Raw genomic sequence first — 22,378 nt, 5'->3', positions numbered from 1 at the left:
GAATGGATTACATCAGGTTAACCAAACAGATCTTCAAATATCTGTGGAACAAGAAGTCAACAACAACCTGGATTCATGAAGTCAAGAAAGGTTTGGAAAGGAACAACATAAGGGAAGAAGAAGCAACAGAGTGAGAGATTTTGAGAAATAAAGTGTTAAAAACGGAAGGATTTCAAAGTCGGGAGGGAAGAAAACAGGCTCAAAATGGTCTGAGGAAAGGAAAAGGAAGCATAGTGAGGCGATGAAGGAGTATTGGAGGAGGAAGAAGAAACAACAAAGGATGAAGCATTGAAATTGTCTAGTGGTCCCTAGAAGACCCTAGCGGAGAAGAAAAAAAAAAAAAATAATAATAATAATAATAATAATAATAATAATAATAATAATAATAATAATAATATTTTGAGATTTTGCCATGTCAGAAAAGGTCAAATTCTTTACATTTCATGGCGAACTTTGCTCTGCCATCTTCAGGAGAAAATCTCGACTGTGGACGAGGAAGACTTCTCCAATAATGAAGTTTTGAATTTAAGAATGCCTTACGAGCTTCAGTTAAGATGTTTCATGTTCCATCGTATGTGTATCCGAAGTAAACAGCAAGGTCATCACAGGAATCAGAGATTAATGTGGTAGTAGAAATAATAAATAAGAAAAACAAAATTAATTTTTAATTTACTTTATTTCGCATTTAGGATGCTAAAATATTAGAATTGTTTGATTGTTATAGAAAAATGCATTCTACCCAAGATGCTTTCATGAAAACTGCATTAACAATTTTCTCAGTGTTTCCGATACCTGCTTTCCTGTTCAAAATTAGTTTTATAATAATGTTCTCAGAGTTTTCGTTGTCCCTTTTCCTGTTAAAAATTCATGTTTTAAAAATGTCCTCAGTGTTTTCGATGTCTGCTTTCCTGTTTAAAATTAGTTTCCAAACATTTGCTCAATGATTTCGATGTCTGCTTTTCTGTTCAAAATAAGTGTTTTAATTTTTTTTCAGTGTTTTCGATGTCTGCTTTCCTGTTCAAAATAAGTGTTTTAAAATTTTGTCAGTGTTTTCGATGTCTGCTTTCCTGTTCAAAATTATTTTAAAATGTCAGTATTTTCGATGTCTGCTTTCCTGTTCAAAATAAGTGTTTCTAAAATGTTTTCAGTGTTTCCGATGTCTGCTTTCTGTTCAAAATAAGTGTTTTTAAAATGTTGTCAGTGTTTCCGATGTCTGCTTTCCTGTTCAAAATGGGTGTTTCCAATCCATCGGGAATTTCTGGTTTCATTTTTCTTCTTTCTAGCCTTTTCTCAATTCCTTAGAGTGGGCACTAATGCTTATTTGGCCCAGTTTTATGGTTGGATGCACTTCCTGACGCCAAACTATGAGGAGGGATGCATTTACAATTTCGTCATTCTATGATGGTTGGTTTTGCGATGTGTTATATTTAAATGGCGATGTGTAATAGGACGGACACAAATGCCCAGTAGCCGAGCTAGAGGAATAAACATACCTACTTGGTAAAAATCCGTGATCCGGACGGGAATCAAACTCGGTGCCCTCCGCTGAACCTAAGGCCGTTAAGCTGACCATTCAGCTTAGGTGTCGGACTGATATTATTAGGAATATTTAATCTTAATTTTGTTTGGGAAATATTATTACACTATGTCGAATATATTTCATACAGCGCATCGCAGATCCCTTGACGCTGGTATATCTTTACGTATGGCAAGACACTTTCTACAACGGATCATTTATTCTTTAACTCTGGTATAATTTCTGATACGGTAACGTGCCACCATCAACGCGTCCATGGGTTTAAATCCTCTTGACGAGCCCCGACCTAGTACCTTCACTGACATTAAAATCCACATGACCCGGTTGTTCCTCAATAGTTCGTTAGCTAACTAGTGGTTATGTTTAAAATGGACACAGTTCGTTTGTGTGAGTGGTTCAATTTAGTAAACGATGTTGATATTTCGTTTCTTATATTATGCACGTACAAAATTGATTTTTAGAAAAGGAATTACACATTACCAGCGGTTTCGCAATTAGCAAATTAAATCTGGTTGGCATCGGTTCACATCGTTACTGTGGTGGCTAATCTTCAAATAAGCCTTCCAGAGCGCGAATTGCATTCTCTGTGCTACGGAGAAAAACGAGACATGCATATTAGTAGCTCATTGTTTGTTCCTAGTTTTGTACTTCAAGTTATTAAGTATGAATAACCTAGTAAAGCTCTCTGTTCAGGTAGCGGTTTAACGTCGCAGATAACAGGATGTGAAAGGATGTCCCTCAACATTTTTTAGGTTAAAAAATATATTCGTGTGGCTATTGCTAGCCTGACGCAGCCTTCGTAAGAAACCTGCCGTGTGGAAAACGGTGTGTTATTGTAATGAACGAGCAAGTTGGCCGTGCGGTTAGGGTCGCGCAGCTGTGGGCTTGAATTTGGGAGATAGTGGGTTCAATCACCACTGTCGGTAGCGTTGAAGATGATATTCCGTGGTTTCCCATTTCCAAAACAGGCAGATGCTGGGGTTATACCTTAATTAATGCCACGACAGCTTCCTTCCCACTTCTAGGCTTTTCCTGTCCTATCATCACAATAAGATCTATCTGTGCCGGTGCAACGTACATCAAAATTGGAAAACAATAGTTCTAGTATTGAGGATAGTGTTTTGTGTGATCTATGAGTTATAAGGATGTTGGAGACAACACAAAAGACCCAGTCCCCGAGCCAAGGGAATTAGCCATTTAAGATTAAAATCACCAACCCGGCTGGGAATCGAACTAGGAGTCCTCTGAACCTAAGACCACTATACTGATCATTCAGCAAAGAAGCCGGACATTTTCTAGATGTGAAAATAATAAACCATGGAAAATCTTCAGGGCCACCGATTATGGGATTCGAATCTAGCAACTCCCTAATGCAAGTTTATAACTTCAGTACTCGTAGAGCACTACCAACACGCTAGGAACAAATCTATTGATTTATTTATTTACTAACTGAACTTCGTATCTTTTGTCCACATCTGTGCGGTTTTCTCTGTACAGAACAGAAGACGTGCATTAAAAGACCACACATTTTCTGCTTGTTCTTTCCTTTTGATTATTTTTGTTGTGTACACAAATATCTTATATACTAAGTAATTTCATAAAAATTCATTTGGTGTCTTGTTGGCTGGCTCATGCACAAACAGATTTTCTGCTTTCCTGACATATGAGAAACTTAGAGCTGATCATATGAGAAATTGTTCTAGACAATTTAAAAGTGAAATGGCAATACAAAGATACATAAAAACATACATATTAAAACAACACATGAATTTTGCAATAAAATGAAGTTCATAAGTTGTGAAAATATACTTATCTTTTTAATCCGTTGTAAAAAGAATATCCATTACATCATAACATACCGGAAGGTATTTGTGATTTTATAACAATTTGCATTATTAAAAATGTTACAGGAGAAAAATCTAGGCTGTTTGGTATGGCTTTGCTGTTCCAGCAGACGAATGTTCGATGAAAATCTCCCCTCACTTCAAGGAACACATTAGACACGATCAACTCTCACTAGTTCCACAATTAATTATTTATCTTCCTGGAATAAATACCTATGTAGATAGGGTTTTCTCGCAAATGAACGAGTTCCGGATATCAGAACATTTCCGTTTAACAGTTGAGCCTATAAAACTTTGATAATGATAAATATGAGTTTTTTAAATCTGGGGAACAGAACCAAATTCTGGGTGGTTAGGCCGTGTGCGTTCGCAGAGTTTCGCCCAAGTGACACCTCTGGGCGAAAGGGTGTGCAAATCAAATCAATCAATCAATCAATCAATCAATCAATCAATCAATCAATCAATCAATCAATCAATCAATCAATCAATCAATCAATCAATCAATCAATCAATCAATCAATCAATCAATCAATCAATCAATCAATCAATCAATCACTACTGTTCTGCATTTAGGGCAGTCGCCCAGGTGACAGATTCCCTATCTGTTGTTTTCCTAGCCTTTTCCTAAATGATTTCAAAGGAATTGGAAATTTATTGAACGTCTCCATTGGTAAGTTATTCCAATCCCTAACTCCCCTTCCTATAAATGAATATTTGCCCCAGTTTGTCCTCTTGAATTCCAACTTTATCTTCATATTGTGATAATTCCTACTTTTATAAACGCCAAACTTATTCATCTACTAATGTCATTCCACGCCATCTCTCCGCTGACAGGTCGGAACATACCACTTAGTCGAGCAGCTCTTCTTCTTTCTCTGAATTCTTCCCAGCCCAAACTTTGCAAATCCAACTGATGAGCATAAACGGCACGTCTGGGTGAAAATCTCCAAAAGCACACGGCCTAACCACCCAAAAGCTCGTTCTATTCCCGAGATTTCAAGATATGTGGCCGTGAAAGCCATTTTTGGAATTAATTTCTCGCGTAATTATTTCCAGTTCTATGACTTTTTAAAGCCACCTCGAACAGTTGTTAACACAAATTGCATTTAGTAATAAGTTTGAGTCAAACTGACAGATTTTTAAGACAAATTAATAATCTGATTGCAATACTGTAATAGTTATATAACTAATGACAATTGTTTGTGCTGTAATGTCTTTTCTCAATTTGTAAAGCCGTCAGAATTTAACTGTTCTTCCAAAAAATGGTCTGTTTCATAAATGTGTCACTTTGAGCCACGATAAAAGTGGTCAGGGAATGCGGGCCTCATTTTCTAGGCAACAAGACCTTAATTAAGGCCACGGCCGCTTCCCTCCAATTCCTAGGCCTTTCCTCTCCCATCGTCACCATAAGACATATCTGTGTCGGTGCGACGTAAAGCAAATAGCAAGAAAAAAATGTAGGGTAAGCCTTCGCCTGCAGTTATTGGAGTGATCATTTAATGATTTTATTTTAGGATTACTCAGCCTGACTGCTACTTAGACACCTCTCATGTCTGATGATTCACTGGCAGGTAATTCCGGAGATAATTAAAAATGGAGCAAATCTGTCCAGTAGAACGGCCGGACGGATTGGACAAAGCAGTCTTTTGTAAACTCTTTTAATATATAGAGTGTAAGTATTGACATAAATATGTAAATAACTAATTGTTTATAATACCTAATTTATATCCAAGGGAATGAAGACACGAATGTGTAAATGGCGTTCGCTCTTTCTACATATTCCGTCCCTCAGCTGTATCATACTTCTTGCAAAATAAATAAATAGATAAATAACTAAATAAGTAAATAAATACATAAATAAATAAATAACTTAGTTGATACATTATTAAGAATGTGTCGTTTCCATTCGTCATGAAATAACAAACACATACATTTGAATACAAGTTCTGTTATTTATATCAAAGTAAGCTACTCACATTATGCCTCCAGATTATCCTGTTGATCCATGGATTCGCCCGGATGTTACATTCGAAGTAAACATCCATCCCCTCTCTAATAGAGCTGGCGTTCAGATTTGTACCGAGCTGCAATGTCACCACGGGGTGGTCTGGAAATAAAATAAACTCTAAAATTTGTACTATGATCTAGCTTCATTCTAGAATCTCAGGAAGGACAACTAACTATTGTTTGTTTATTTCTAAAAAGGGAAAATTAAAGGAGATCATATGAGAAGACAGAACACATGCATATTTGTAGTTTAGTTTGATATGACAGAGATATTCATGAATCATGAGACTACAGAGCCATAACGACTTGAACATAAGTTATGAACTTTCATCGGCTTGACTGATTGATTAATTGAGTGATTGGTAAATTGAGGTTTATTAGCATCAGATCATACCTTTAGCTGTAATAAATCAAAATTCTGGACTCATTTGTTATGAGCTTGTGTTTGATAATAGCCCATAGCGTAGCCTTCCAGCGTAACGCCAAAATGATAGCTTTCTTTATCCGTAAGTAAATATAACGTAAGCTAGTAAAGGAATCATCACCCTCTAATCATTCTTCCTCCATGTATTTGTCGCTTATTCCCAATATTAACAGGGGCGTACGCAGAGAGTGGAAATTTTGAAGTTAATTGTGGCAACTGTGTACATTAAGATTTCTTAACTTGAACTATTTATTTGCCAACAATGTGTTGATACTTTCATTTATAAATGTAAAATATACAAGTTTCTCTTCTAAAAGCAATCTTCCTGAACCAGTGGACTTCATTTCTGCCCTTAATAATTTTCGACAGAGATATTTTCCCAACAATTAATCGAGTACTGAAACTGTTGCCTTACTAGTAAACCACTGCCGCATCAGAACGCATTTTTTCATCCCCGAAATATTTAGCAGGTTATTTGCAGAATATGACTGCGCAGGTAAGATTAAACGTGTTAGCTCTTTTGTGTATACACAAAGAAGAAAATGTGACCGTAAACAAAATAGAATCCATTAGCTGGCCAAAAAACCCAGGAGACGTCTGCTATCGTAAACATCAACATGGTTGCAAATGTGCCTCTAAATTCACAATTTGCAACCAAGATTGCTTTATGGAAGTCCTCAAAGTTTAATATTTAATCCCTTCCCCACCACCACCACAATTATTTCTTCGAACGCCCTTGAAGAATCGTTCGTCGGCTATGGCATCTCATTTAGGTTTGAATGAAGGCATCATCGGGGGTAGTGTTCACGTATTCCATTTCCTCCCTGAAGCGATCTATCTACATCTTCTTCGGTGGACTATGCAGCTGTTTCTCATCAGCTCCCTGATCCCCCCCCCCCCCCCTGCCATAACGTGCACGCTCCGTCCTTCCTCAAACACGAAATAAAATTTGAGGATTCTTCCACAGTTCCGGCTACCTACTGCTGGTAACACGTGCGTCTCTACCGAGAAGCTACTGAGATAATGAAACATTACATTTGTTTCAGCAAGAAAGAAGAGGGGTACCAGAATAGCAGTTTGATAACCAATACTCATCACTAGACGACAGACGATTGCCGCACTGGATCACACTGTGCAAGTCCTGGTAACACCAATTTGACAAGCCCACTGAAATGTATGCTTCTGTAAATGCCTCGTTTAATATCTACATAATGTCCAGTATTCGGTTTGAGCATTGTTTTATTAACTCGGACAGGTGAATTAATTACAGTGTTAGCTGTGTATAAGTTGCATGTCTGAACTTAGTACCCAACAACAGGTACAGTACGCAGTTCACGTGTTCTTACGTATCTCAATATCGTATGACTATATAGCGAAAGATTTACCGACACGTAAAAGAGGATCTCTCGAAAAGGGGCAACATCTACGTAGCTTACATATCAATTTCAACATTTCAAGCCGAAGTTCGACACTCGACTAGTTCACGGTCACCGTGCATCTCCTTGTCATAACCAACACCGCATGCTTGTGTACTGGCGTTGCAGTCTTTCTGAAGAGGTGACATTTTGGTAGCTTGCGTTTCAAACTCAAGTTCAACACTCGCCCTGCTAACTTCACAGCGGGCGAGTTGGCCTTGCGGTTAGGAGCGCGCAGCTGTGAGCTCGCATCCGGGAGATAGTGGGTTCGAATCCCACTGTCGGCAGCCCTGAAGATGGTTTTCCGTGGTTTCCCATTTTCACACCAGGCGAATGCTGGGGTTGTACCTTTATTACGGCCACGGCCGCTTCCTTCCCACTCCTAGGACTTTACTCTCCCAACGTCGCCGTAAGACCTATCTGTGTCGGTGCGACGTAAAGCAAATAGCAAACAGCTAACTTCACAGACACTCCGTATGAATGTCAGCTTTGTTTTTAAAATATATTTTTAGATTTTCTATAAACATTGCTTGCGGAAAACTGTAAAACAGCAGAAGATTTATTTAAACTTTCGTATGGACCAACGTTAGGATAATTCAATTGTATTTCACGGCCATGTTGTTATCATACTTAAAGTACGCCATTGTTAAAGATTGAAATGAAATGGCGTATGGCTTTTAGTGCCGGGAGTGTCCGAGGACATGTTCGGCTCGCCAGGTGCAGGTCTTTCGATTTGACACCCGTAGGAGACCTGCGCGTCGTGATGAGGATGAAATGATGATGATGACGGCACATACACCCAGCCCCAGTGCCAGTGAAATTAACCAATGATCGTTAAAATTCCCGACCCTGCCGGGAATCGAACCCGGGACCCCTGTGACCAAAGGCCAGCACGCTAAACATTTAGCCATGGAGTCGGACATTGTTAAAGATTAATGCCGCCATTAAAGACATCTCTTTTTTTCTCAACAATGTAACGTTGCGCCTCCACAACAATGAAAATATATGTAAATAAACCAGACATCCGGTATTTAATTTTATCATTTCTAGACAGGAAATCCTTTCATATCCCTTCATTTTGATTAAATCTCTACCATTGCACGAGACGCCTGTCTGTCTCAGGTATTATTTTAATATTCAGTGGTGATGACTGTCGTGAGAACCTACCCTTATGAGATACGGATCTTATGTTTCACCGGAGCTAAGGTGATGCGATATTTAATTGGTTATATGCCAACCATACCTGTGCAATTAAAGCTGATTTATGCCATCCTATTCTTCTTCTTTCTTCGTTTCGGCCTGCTGTGGACCACGTTATTTCAACCGTTTGCATCCTTGAGCTTTAATTCTTCCCCAGTACTCACGCATTCTCGTTCTTTGAGCCTCCTTTCTTTCATCAGTCCACTTCTTGCCTGTTTTCAACTTTGGCCTTTCTTAGAACCTCTTGTATCCCTGGAGCTTTTTCTGGAGAGGAGCACGTTTCTGGATGTCTTCGAGTGTGATTACTATTTCTTGAAGGTCTTTTTCAACTTCGATAAATCAGGGTCCCTTGGTTTTCTTGTTAAGAAAGTAGGAACAGATCCTATTGGTCTGTCTCTGTGTGCTCATGCGTGCTATATGGCCATAAAAATTAATCCTCCTTTTCCGAATCGTGTCCGTTATCCTCTCCATACGCTGGTACAGATCGCTGTTGTGTCGTCTCCTGTACTCACCATTTTCTTTGATTGGTCCAAGAATCTTTCTCAGGATTTTTCTTTCTTTATTTATTGTGTTGATGGTAGGTTTGCTAGGATGCCGCCAAATGAGTAATCTATTGTGCTTTATGTTATATGTTTCGATGCAAAATTTCAATCATCACGTCTTGTTATATTTGATGTCTTACCAGGGCAAAACTTTGGGGTATATTGTTAAATATCGACGGCTTACTTCTAAAACCTCGTATCTCGCAATGCTTTTTCTACCCATTATTTTCCTTAAGACTGGTCACGCCTCCCAGCCACATATTGATATGCAGCCCATCAGAACGATTTTCGTTGCGTTCATTTTCCTGTGCTAATGTGTAAAGGAAATTGAACCTTAAATGCATTATACTGTAGGAGTGCGTAAATACGTGATGAAAACAACATCCATACTATACAGTATGGTAAGGGCCATTTTCCTTTACACACCAGCATAGGAAATTGTTCACAATGAAAATTGTTCTGATGGACTGCAACTCTATAGTGGCCGGGAGGCGTGGCCAGCCTTTAGGAAAGTAATGCGTAGGAAGTGCATCGGGACATACGAGGTTTTAGAAGTAAGCCGACGATATTTTAACGCCCAACTGTGGGCACCTTGACCCCATTTTTGTTACAATATCAAATGTAGTAATATATACATTGTTGCATTGTCGTGTAATTATCTTCTGTCCTTCACACAGTAGTTATGTGTTGTTAATGGTAGGATACACCAGAAGTTAGCACTAAATAAGTTAAGGAAGGGAAGGATACATGTTGTCCCAGATTGTATAACATTATTAATGTCTAGGACAAAATAAATTATAATTAGTGTAGTTATAGTCAAATAATTTTAAGAGGAGAATGTAATGCTTGCATCAAATTTAATAAATTGCAATAAACGAATCCTGTCTGTCCAGTTTCAGGCGATCTGAAGCTAGGGGATTGGAGTATTCTATTCTATTCTGTTCTGTTCTGTTCTCTTCTGTTCTGTTCAATTATCTTCTGTTCTATTCTATTCTGTTCTGTTCTGTTCTGTTCTATTCTATTCTGTTCTATTCTGTTATGTTCTGTTCTATTCTATTCTATTCTATTCTGTTCTATTCTGTTCTATTATATTCTATTCTGTTCTATTCTATTCTATTCTGTTCTGTTCTATTCTGTTGTGTTCTATTCTACTCTATTCTATTCTGTTCTGTTCTATTCTAATATATTCTGTTCTGTTCTGTTCTATTCTATTCTGTTCTGTTCTGTTCCGTTCTGTTCTATTCTATTCTATTCTATTCTGTTCTGTTCTATTCTGTTCTATTCTATTTTGTTCTGTTCTATTCTATTCTATTCTGTTCTATTCTATTCTATTCTTCTTCTTCTTTTTCTACCGCTTATCCCACACCTGTGGGGTCGCGGGTGCGAACTGTGTCGCACATGTGGATTTGGCCCTGTTTTACGGCCGGATGCCCTTCCTGACGCCAACCCTATATGAAGGGATGTAATCACTATTGCGTGTTTCTGTGGTGGTTGGTAGTGTAGTGTGTTGTGTGAATATGAAGAGGAAAGTGTTGGGACAAACACAAACACCCAGTCCCCGGGCTAGAAGAATTAATCAGAGACGATTAAAATCCCCGACCCGGCCGGGAATCGAACCCGGGACCCTCTGAACCGAAGGCCAGTACGCTGACCGTTCAGCCAACGAGTCGGACTATTCTATTCTATTCTATTCTTCTAAATAATGTGAGTAGGTTTACCAGGCATGGGATGTAAAACGAGGAACACTCCAGCCATGAAACCTTTGTGCTACATAGTGCTTAATCTGAGAGAATAGAGTAACCTATACGGTAAACCGTCAAAGTAGTCTACCAGTTACTCTCCAAGTGTGTATTTTGCAATCTCATCTTTTACAGCGTTGGCAATGTCCTCTCGTGTCTCAAATCGTCTACAGTACATAGAATAGTTCTTTTACTTTGGGGATGAAATCAAAATCGCACGGAGACAGGACCCGTGCGAATGGCGGGTGCATCAGTATATCCCACGCTGTTCCTGCCTCGCCACATCCATTCTGCACAGAGCCTGACTCTCTATTGCAGTCCCATCGCTCTGTACGTGGTACCTGCCCAACGCACCGACATCTCGTGCACTGTGTACGTACTATTGCAGTCATGATTCCTAATTATGGTAGCAACATGAAAATGTTGCCATTACTTATGTTCAAACCCTCATATTAACCCCACCCCAAACACTCAGCTCCCGAACTAGAGGAATTAACCATTCACATAAAAAATCCTTGATCCGACCGAGAATAGAATCCGTGGCCCTCTGAACCGAACTCTGACCTGTCAGCCAAAAGAGCCAGGCAATTGCAGTCGTCTATAAATTTATGAATTGATTATACTATTCTGGATCATTGTGGTCAGCTATAATTTCAGACAGATTGTGTGTTTAAGTCCTGAAGGCTGGTTAGATTCTCATAAAGCACCAACGAATGTTATGCAAAATCACGGAACTGCAGTACGACTGATGCCATGAATAGCACCTTTCAGGACATTCAAGAGACACCTCTCGGGCTCCGAATGTCATTAGTAGTCATCGGACTAATATGCTGCATAAGTCACCAATATAAGCATGCAACTATGCTACCAAAATACGCATTTAAATATGCACTTATTTTTATGTTATTAAATATTTGTACGAAATGCAAACGTAACATTTCTCTAGTAGACATACGCGGTTCGCCCACGTCAATTCATAAAATCATGAACATGAAAAAAGAACGGAATAAAAAACAAAAGAATCGCACTACTCTCAGCTTCGGCTGTCCTACTAGTACAAACAATCCTTGCATAGCTTGTGGGACGTATCAATCTATCAGTGTTCATTGTTAAAATAATATGCACATATCTCCTGGAATAGACACAGCGTGTTAACACATGATAAATCAATTAATAAGTTTGTAAGAAAACCGTGTAAAACGCAAACGTGAAGAAAAGCACTTAAGTACACACTCGCCTTCCATTTTACATTAAGGTAAGGTAAGGGTTATTCTGCCCGAAGGCAGGTCCGAACCTCCGCAGAGGTGTTCCTGAGCCGGAGTTTATGTGCGGTAGGGTGGCCAGTTCCTTTCCGCTCCTCCATTCCCTAACCCCCAACCAACAGCGCGTGGCAACCCATCCAACTCCTGACCACGCCCAACATTGCTTAACTTCGGAGATCTCACGGGATCCGGTGTTTCAACACGGCTACGGCCATTGCCCATGTTACATTGCACCCCCTAAATTTCCTGTCCAAGATTTGCCTTGCAGTACACTACACTAGTCTTCTCCAAGTTTTCTGGTATAAATCTGTGGGGTTTGTCTGTTAAAGCTAGCTTCAATGCGGAGAATGATCTCTCTGCATCTATGGATGTGACAGGACAGTACTTGAATTCGGGAGCGAGCGTAGGTGTTAAACAATCTGGTGGATATATATTATCAATACCAGCCAAATATTTGTTTGTAGCTATCATGATATCGTAGCCCGAATTTCGTTTAAGGATGACACGATATATTGTTTGCAGACGGAGTCTGAGGTTTCATGCGATACCTTCCAGGTCAAGTTTACGTTCTCCATAATGTCCAGTATAATAATTTCGTGTGGCTATTTCTAGCCGAGTGCAGCCCTTGTAAGGCAGACCCTCCGACGAGGGTGGGCGGCATCTGCCATGTGTAGGTAACTGCGTGTTATTGTGGTGGCGGATAGTGTTATGTGTGGTGTGTGAGTTGCAGGGATGTTGGGAATAGCACAAACACCCAACCCCTGGGCCACTGGAATTAACCAATTAAGGTTAAAATCCCCGACCCGGCCGGGAATCGAACCCGGGACCCTCTGAACCGAAGGCCAGTACGCTAGCCATTCGAGTCGGATAATGTCCAGTGATTCACCAGGATGCAACCAACGTGTTTCTAGGTTCTTGATTGATTCTAGCTGGTATGATTTGGAAGTGTGTCTTGAAAATTGGCAGTTCCCTCTGACCCGTTTCATTGCCGAAAGAGTTCACGGCAATAATTAATTTACATTTTCTTGAAGACTGCTTGTAAAAAATGTTAAAACAAATGTAGAATGCTGATCAGAACATCCGATAATCCAGTCACTGACAACTAAAACACTGCGCCCTGGAGTGGGAGCGAAGTGGACTGAGGAAAGGAAAGCAACCCACAGCGCAAATATGAAGGAATACTGGGCTAAGGAGAAAGCTCACCAGAGTTTGGAATCTCGTGGTCCTGGGGCCTCAACAAAACAAGAAGAAAAGTCGAAAATGTGCAGAATAAATCCAAAATTTTATATGTATGCACTAATCTCAAATATATGCAAATATCATATATATGCACTATTAAACTTAATAATTCGTACAATTTCACATTCAAACGCACTTCCTCGACAGTTTTAGAGGTCTAGTTATCGGCAAACAAAATATGCATTTGCGAACAAATGCAATGTCTAGTCAATATTCAGCACTATCCACACCTCAGGACTGTCACACCCATGGATGAGAGACTAAGTCTTTAGGGGAAGCTACATTTTGTTCTCGTCTGTGCTAATAGGTAGGTAAAAAATACTACATCAATCAAAAATAGCATTAGGTGAGTAGCCTGATTAATAAATATAATATTTAAGGTCAGAAGAATAATCAGCAAGAGTTTTACGTACATTTAACATTGAGAATCCATGTGTCCTGTATGGCACTCCCTGGTATGTGGGTGTTGTTAGCGCGGCAAGTCAGGTCCTTACCATGGTCATCGACACCAGGCGACAACATCACTGTACTGGTAGTGACATTACCATCTGATGTGCTCTGAAACAGCAAGAGAAAAATTATATATAGTAACATATATGTGAAACAGCAGAATAACAATAAACGACGGCAAAGGTCACCGCAGTGAGTATGAAACCCTACCCAATGCGCTCGGCAGCTGCCCTCAGGGAGAGTTACTGCGCATTAAGCGTCATAACACCGTGATCTTTTTATTAGCCAGCAGTCTGAAAGTAAAAAGCCTTGAGATTCATGAAGTAATCTAATGTGTACCAGAAGGTGGAGGTAACGGTTGTATTAATATAATTGCCATCAATTGGATACAAAACAGAGCAGAAATAATTGACTCTACGATAAGGTTTGAAGACTCTCTTTCCCAGCCAGATGACGGAGATAAAGTAAGACAGGGTATATATGAACCAACAATACCCTACTTCCAGAGAATATACAGCGTCAGAGGACTGCTTCTGGGGGCTAGAGGGACCATCCCCAGAAATTTTGTCGAATGGCAGCAATCGTACAGACTGGACAGAAATCTTCAAGACAAAAGTGTTACAACGATTATAAAATTCTCAGCGGGAATAATCACTTTGTTTGCTCGATTCCCACTGTCGGCAGCCCTGAAGATGGTTTTCCGTGGTTTCCCATTTTCACACCAGGGAAATGCTGGGTCTGTACCTTAATTGAGGCCACGGCCGCTTTATTCCCACTCCTAGCCCTTTCCTATACTATCGTTGCCATAAGACCTGTCTGTGTCGGTGTGACGTAAATCCATCACTTTGTTTTGAGGGGTCACCTGGCAGTTTAATGCATGGCTACACCTACAGATGGAGTATAACTTCAATTTGACATACCCTGAGTAGCTAAGGTTTCAAGGTATGCTGTACGACCAATGGAACCCCGTCTACCAATAAGGAATGATTACATCAGACGATCAGTGAAAGTGGGACCCATAGGAAAGATGGTTCAAGAAAGTAGGCTAAGATGGTAAGGACATGTGCAGAGAAGTGGTGAAGCCTACGTGGGAAAAACAGTTCGAATTTTGGAAATTGGAGGGTCAAGGAAGAGAACAACACCAAAATTGAGATGGAAAGACAAGGTAGAAGGGGATCTAAGAGAAAAAGTTTGGAAGAGGGAAGAATCTTGGATAGATATTTATGGAAGAGAAGAATTCACCAAAACAACGCTGAGCCTACGTGACGTGGGAAAAGGATGACACAAAGGAGAATAAGAAAAAGAACTGACATCAGAAATGGCTTAACACAATGTTAATCGTGTGCAACAGAGATATCCTGTGGAATAATGGTAATATAAGAGGTCAGGGAGCAACTGTTACTTAGTAGAAGTGTGTTTGCTCAACGTCCGTGTACACACACGGTTTAAGTTAATCTCGCCTTACCATATCAGAGTATACAAGAGGGTTCCGACTTATAGGGGAACTGTCTGCCTTCGACCTTCCCGATTTCAGCGATATTTACTAGGATTATCAATAATTAAGTCATAGTAACTTTGATGGCAATAGTCATTCTCCTGTAATATAATAATTACTGTACCTACTCAAAGATAGTAACTTGTTGCTGAAGTTTTAAAGATAAGGTTATCTGCCACCTGGGCGACTGCCCTAAATGCAGATCAGTAGTGATTGATTGATTGATTAATTAATTAATTAATTTATTGATTAATTGATTGATTGATTGATTGATTGATTGATTGATTGATTGATTGATTGATTTAATAATTGGTTGATTGATTGCAATGATACATACAGTGCTAGAATGTTCAATTACGATATCAGAACATAGCTGCACATCGAATACAACGGCGATGCCACGATCGGAAGCATTGCAGAAAGTCATTGGAAGTCATTTTCTCGCAGCGTGTTCAAAACGGACTGCTATTCAGTTTGAATTTCCGTCACCGTCTGAAATCTTCATCCAATAAGATGCATTTTTAGCTTTGGGAATATAAAAAGGTCGCTGGGTGCAAGGTTGGATCAATAGGGGTGATATGACATCAGGGTCATTGGCCAAAAACCGTCGAACCAGCAGTGCAGTTTGGGCAGGTGCATTGTCAGGGTGAATAAGCTACGTGCTTTTTCGTCACTAATGAAATGCTCTCTAATCATTAACATCAAATTCTGCCATCAACTGCATATTTTTTAAAATCTGGACGGCCTTTCTTCTTTACGCTACGGCTGCACTTGCATCACTATCAACTGATGCATTCCTCGGAGGTTCGATGACGTCACCACGGTCATTCAACGATGTTCGTCCTAGATTTAGTATATTCCTCCGCGCCTTTACGCGTCCGTGTGTGTTCCCTCTGGACCCCACCTTCTGTCTTCAACAACTATTTATTCGGCCTCGATTCCATGTGTTCAGTGGAGACGATTCCTTGTCCTGTTGGACAGGAAGCTGTTGCATTTCTTTGGATGGCTTTGGATTCCATGCAGCGAGCAGAAGGCAATAAAGCAGTGGCGGTTCGTGCATGAAGGGCTTTTGGGCGCCGCCCCACCGTCTTTTCAAAAGCATTTAACGTTTTTTCACTCTGTAATTGATTACATAAAGAGATGGACAAATTTAGCGAAGTCGAACTTATGTGGTGTGATTGTGTGAACGGCAGCACATCGCCAACCACTTTACAATATACCTAAACTTTCCCACCGATGTCATATATTCATTGTTATTAGAGATTAATTTCAAAACATTTTACAAAACAATGAATTCCATTATAGTGACTCTTGGAACAATTCAGTTCTATAAAGAAGCTAAAATAAAGATGCAAAATGTAACCATAACGTGACGACACTATTTGTAGTGTGATCAAATTGTTAAATACGTTGTCATGCTTTGAAATTTGAGCAAGGAGAGAGAAATTCGGGAGTGCACTGTTTACTTGTTTTCATGAATGTTGTTATTATAACTTGTGATTGTGATCAGTGAAACAGTGCAGTTCCATAATAGTCGGGATTGCATTAGCTGTTAGCCTAATAATGTGTGTGCATAAATGTCATTGTAGTGTAGTTAATTAATTAATTAATGTTGTAATGCAAGCAGATTTCTATTCAGCAAGTGCCATCGGATTATTATTATTATTATTATTATTATTCAATCAATCACTACTGATCTGCATTTAGGGCAGTCGCCCAGGTGGCAGATTCGCTATCTGTTGTTTTCCTAGACTTTTCTTAAATGATTGCAAAGAAATTGGAAATTTATTGAACATCTCCCTTGGTAAGTTATTCCAATCCCTAACTCCCCTTCTCATAAATGAATATTTGCCCCAATTTGTCCTCTTGAATTCCAACTTTATCTTCATATTGTGATCTTTCCTACTTTTAAAGACACGATCCAAACTTATTCGTCTACTGATGTCCTCCCACGCCATCTCTCCACTGACAGCTCGGAACATACCACTTAGTCGAGCAGTTCGTCTCCTTTCTACCAAGTCTTCCCAGCCCAAACTTTGCAACATTTTTGTAACGCTACTCTTTTGTCGGAAATCGCCCAGAACAAATCGAGCTGCTTTTCTTTGGATTCTTTCCAGTTCCTGAATCAAGTAATCCTGGTAAGGGTCCCATACACTGGAACCATACTCAAGTTGAGGTCTCACCAGAGACAAATATGCTCTCTCCTTTACATCCTTACTACAACTCCTAAATACTCTCATAACCATGTGCAGAGATCTGTACCCTTTATTTACAATCATATTTATGTGATTACCCCAATGAAGATCTTTCCTTATATTTATACCTAGGTATTTACAATGATCCCCAAAGGGAACTTTCACCCCATCAACGCAGTAATTAAAACTGACAGGACTTTTCCTATTTATGAAACTCACAACCTGACTTTTATCCCCATTTATCATCATACCATTGCCTACTGTCCATCTCACAACATTATCGAGGTCATTTTGCAGTTGCTCACAATCTTGTAACTTATTTATTACTCTGTACAGAATAACATCATCTGCGAAAAGCCTTATCTCTGATTCCACTTCTTTACACATATCATTGATATATAGAAGAAAACATAAAGGTCCAATAATACTGCCTTGAGGAATTCCTCTCTTAATTTTTACAGGGACAGATAAAGTTTCACCTACTCTAATTCTCTGAGTTCTATTTTCTAGAAACAGAGCCACCCATTCAGTCACTCTTTTGTCAAGTCTAATTGCACTCATTTTTGCCAGTAGTTTCCCATGATCTACCCTATCAAATGCCTTAGATAAGTCAATCGCAATACAGTCCAACTGACCTCCTGAATCCAGGATATCTGCTATATCTTGCTGGAATCCTACAAGTTGGGCTTCAGTGGAATAACCTTTCCTAAACGCTAGCTGCCTTCTATCGAACGAATTTCGCAAACATGTCAAATATAATCAGAAAGAATGCTTTCCAAAAGCTTACATGCAATGCGTTTCAACTTCATTTACATAAATATACTTTATAAATGCACAGAAATGATATAACAATGTGACACTTGACTAATAATTACCATAGTCTGGATCTAGAAATGTTCTTGAAAAATTCGCTTGTTGCGGTTATTGGATCAATGGGACGGATGGTGCTGTTTACGAAAGACGAAGCGTTTTACAAGCGTAGTCACTCGAACCGAAGATCAGCCTGTATACTAGCTCTGTTTTTGTACTTCATTTTCATTTGTGTGAGAGAAAAAAAACGGTGCACTCACACAGATATATTGTCATGAAAAGAATTAAATTCAGCATCTCCTTTCTAGAAATTGTAGGGTATAGGGGGTGCCATGGACTCAAAAGTTCATCAAAGGAGTAGAGTTGTGGTACGTTCATTGAACTTCCTGGAGCTAAACATGAAACTCCAACTGATTCTCCACCCGTATCATACTTCAAATTATTTTTCACTTTATCTCTGCCTAGATACTTCGCCTAGTTGATCTTCATGTTCAGTTTCAAAGAAGGGATTTCTGATCCATGAGAGTTTCTCAATCATAATCGGAAAATATTTTTTTTGTTTTTTTTTTGTTACTTGCTTTACGTCGCACCGACACAGATAGGTCTTATGGCGACGATGGGATAGGAAAGGCCTAGGAGTTGGAAGGAAGCGGCCGTGGCCTTAATTAAGGTACAGCCCCAGCATTTGCCTGGTGTGAAAATGGGAAACCACGGAAAACCATCTTCAGGGCTGCCGATAGTGGGATTCGAGCCTACTCTCTCTCGGATTCAAGCTCACAGCCGCGCTCCTCTACGCGCACGGCCAACTCGCCCGGTATTTCTTCTTTTACCGCTACTAACTTGTACCATCTACCGGCCAAGTCAAGAGTTTCATATACTGCATGTAAGTTATCTAACAGTGAATACACAGTTCCTAAATTTTGAATGCTAGGGATTCTGTGTGTACAATAAAATTTCACTCTTCACATGAAATGGAATGTCGTATGGCTTTTAGTGCCGTGAGTGTCCGAGGACATGTTCGGCTCTCCAGTAGGCGACCTGCGCGTCGTGATGAGGATGAAATGATGATGAATACAACACATACACCCAGCCCGTGTGCCAGCGAAATTAACCAATCAGGGTTAAAATTCCTGACCCTGCCGGGAATCGAACCTGGGACCCCTGTGACCAAAGGCCACCACGCTAACCATTTAGCCATGGAGCCGGACTGTGTTATTGGTGCATGAATGTGTGTGAAAAGCTGAGTTATTTCGTACAACGAGTAAACGTGTCTGAACACTTCCGTTTGTACAAAAGATATTTTGTATAGAAATGTGAAATGAATTAATCATGTTCTGCTTATAGATATTTCAAAGGTGATTTTAAGGTGTAATTTTTCTTTCCGTTTGTGCAAGGTATATTTTTGTAGAACTGAAACTTCCGATTCTTTCCCCGAAATATTCAGCTGTTGTGTACCATTTTGCCAATCTCGGCAAGGTGGTTCGGAGCCAGGAAATATCTGACTCCATGAAATATCGTCTAGAAGGGAATTAAGATAAAAGCGGCTGTCGGCTTTATCTAGGCACGGACCTCCTAATAAAGGAAGTAATTGGATATCCTCAGATTACTCTCGCATCTGTCTTTTTTTTTTCTAGTGGCTTTTCGTCGCATCGACACAGACAGGTATTATGGTGACGATGGGATAGGAAAGTGCTAGGAGTGGGAAGGAAGCGACCGTGGCCTTAATTAAGGTACAGCCCCATAATTTGCCTGATGTGAAAATGCGAAACCACTCCATCTTCAGGGCTGCCGACATTGGGATTGGAACCCACTATCTCCCGGATGCAAGCCGCCAACTCGCCTGATAATCTGTGCTTTTACACCTTACTTCAGAAGGTGATGGAGCCTGCGTGGCTCAGTCGGCAGCCCACCGGCCTCTCACCGCTGGGTTCCGTGATTCAAATCCCGGTTACTCCATGTGAGTTTTGTGCTGGGCAAAGCTGAGGCGGGACAGGTTTTTCTCCGGGTAGTCCTGCTTTCCCTGTCATATTTCATTCCAGCAACACTCTTGAATATAATTTCATTTCATCTGTCAGTCATTAATCATTGCCTCACCAAGCTCGATACCTGCAGTTGCTTAAGTGCGGCCAGTATCCAGTATTCAGGAGATAGTGGGTTCGAATCCCACTGTCGGCAGCCCTGAAGATGGTTTTCCGTGGTTTCCCTTTTTCGTACCAGGCAAATGTTAGGGCTGTACCTTAATTAAGACCACGGCTGTTTCCGTCCCACTCCTAGCCCTTTCCTGTCCCATCGTCGCCATAAGACATATCTGTGTCGATGCGACGTAAAGCAACTTGTAAAAAAGTAAACATTTTCCCAGAAGAGTGCGACAGGCTTCGGCAGCCGCCACAATTCCTATCCTCGCCGCTAGATGGGGGCTTCATTCATTCCATTCCTGACCCGGTCGAATTATTGGAAATAGGCTGCGAATTTTTTTCAGAAGGTGATTAAAGCCGTGGAGGATAGTGGATTGCTTATGATAAGAATTGCGACGGACAATCACAAAACAAACCTCTTCATGTTTAGACATTTTGGACAACCTCCAATATCCAGGCGATAATATTCCAATCAAACTAGAAACAGGAAATCAAATCCTAATTTGCGGGTACTTGGTTCGAGTTGTTGCAGGGAGGATGGAATGTGACTTTTGCATCAGCAACATCTCACTGCCTAGAGCTTCGATACTGCTAAATGGAACTGATTATGCATCAGGACAGAGGAGGAGTTCGATACCCAAAACCTTATTTTGTTGCCCTGGTGAAGTACGGTATCTGCAGGAGTTCGTTTAAGCTGCTGTGCCCTATTGTCGAAGTCTTTCAAACGTACGAGCGTAATACGGGGACTTGCGACGTCTTCCCTTTCAGAATGCGTTTTGTTACAGTGTGAGGTCAAAGAACATCAGCAAACTGTTAGTGACATTATCCTAATCAAGTTTGTAAGACCAAGGACCAAGGGGGATGTTTTCATTCCCCTTCCCGAAGGGAAGGGGCGGGACACCTAGAAGGTTACGCCTTCTCTCTGGCCAGGAGATTTGGCGGGGTTTGGGGATTTGATAGGGTTGGATGATAAAAAGGAGGGAGCTTTGATTTGGTGATGTGGAGATTTGGCCTCTTGGCTAAGGGGTGCAGCGTCTGCTCTCGTGCTTTTTATTGATTTTAATTACATAGATATTACAAAGGTTTACATACATGGTTTACATTGATTAGTTACAAGTTACATGATTTATAATTCTAGTCTATTTCGGGATACGGTGATTCGGAAGGAATAGTTGGATGATTTGCTGGTAGAAGGAGGTGATATTAGCTAGGGAGGTGAGTAGTAGAAGAAGGAGCTGGGAGTTAGGTAGGGAGGAGAGGCTGGAATGATTCTGAGATGGGCTAGGTTTGGGTTTGGGGCGGGTGGGTTGTTGAGGGGGAGAGCGTGATGGTTCCACCCTGTGTTGCTTCCCGAAGAGCTGGATCCCGTGTTGTATGAGGCGATGGGTTTCTTCGGGAAGCTGGAGTTGGAGCCGTACCATGTAGGTAGGCCCGGCTGCGTTATGGATCGTGGTGGCTTTTTTCGGTTGGAGTCCCGTTCGCCGTAGTTCCTGGATTAAGAGTTCTGGCGGGATAGCTGGATTTACGCCTCGGATGACGCAGCTGGTGTTGGAGTCTGGTGGCGTTGTTCTGTTGGGTTCGGACTCGGGAGCTGGTGGCGGTGATGTTGGTCTTTCTGTTTCCATGGTAGCGTTGTGAGCTTCTTCTTCAATCGGTGGCCGGATTGGGCTGGGGAGGGTAGAGGTGGTGGGAGACATCATGATGGCGGAGGAGTGGGCCGTGGTGGTTGTGGTTATAGGGGTAGAGGGAGAGGTGCGGGCAGGAGTAGTGGCAATGGTGGTAACTAGGGTGGTGAGCGGATATGTTGATGGCTGGGGTGGTGGGATATATGGGGGTGTCCTTATTCGTGGTGGGTTGGTTCCCGGGTCCGGTCCGAAGTCATTCTCCATATGGGGTGGGCAGGGCTCGGCGTAATGTGGCTTGCCATTGATGAAGATGCCGTATCTTATCGCTGTTTGGACTGCTCGTTCCGAGGTTAGTTGAATGAGGACTCGGTCCGTGGGTACGTAGTTCAGTTGGATTCTGCTGAGGTTTGTAATTGGGATGCCTTCATTCTTCAGGTATCGAAGTAATGCTGCGTCCGT

General features: G+C 40.8%; 1 protein-coding gene across 1 annotated transcript in view; it reads right to left on the bottom strand.

Annotated features, from left to right (window-relative positions):
* LOC136864405 (nephrin-like) overlaps nucleotides 1-22,378 on the bottom strand; it is a 1,213,465-nt gene that overhangs the window by 139,875 nt on the left and 1,051,212 nt on the right. Inside the window, exons 7-8 of the mRNA XM_068226736.1 lie at nucleotides 13,623-13,767; nucleotides 5,358-5,488 (exon numbers count right to left, since the gene is read on the bottom strand). Coding sequence (XP_068082837.1) covers nucleotides 5,358-5,488; nucleotides 13,623-13,767 — 276 coding nt within the window. The remainder of the gene's footprint in view (nucleotides 1-5,357; nucleotides 5,489-13,622; nucleotides 13,768-22,378) is intronic.

The sequence above is a fragment of the Anabrus simplex genome, chromosome 1 (assembly GCF_040414725.1).
Source record: "Anabrus simplex isolate iqAnaSimp1 chromosome 1, ASM4041472v1, whole genome shotgun sequence".
Classification (NCBI taxonomy): Eukaryota; Metazoa; Arthropoda; class Insecta; order Orthoptera; family Tettigoniidae; genus Anabrus; species Anabrus simplex.
This window is presented reverse-complemented; position numbering and strand designations above follow the sequence as displayed.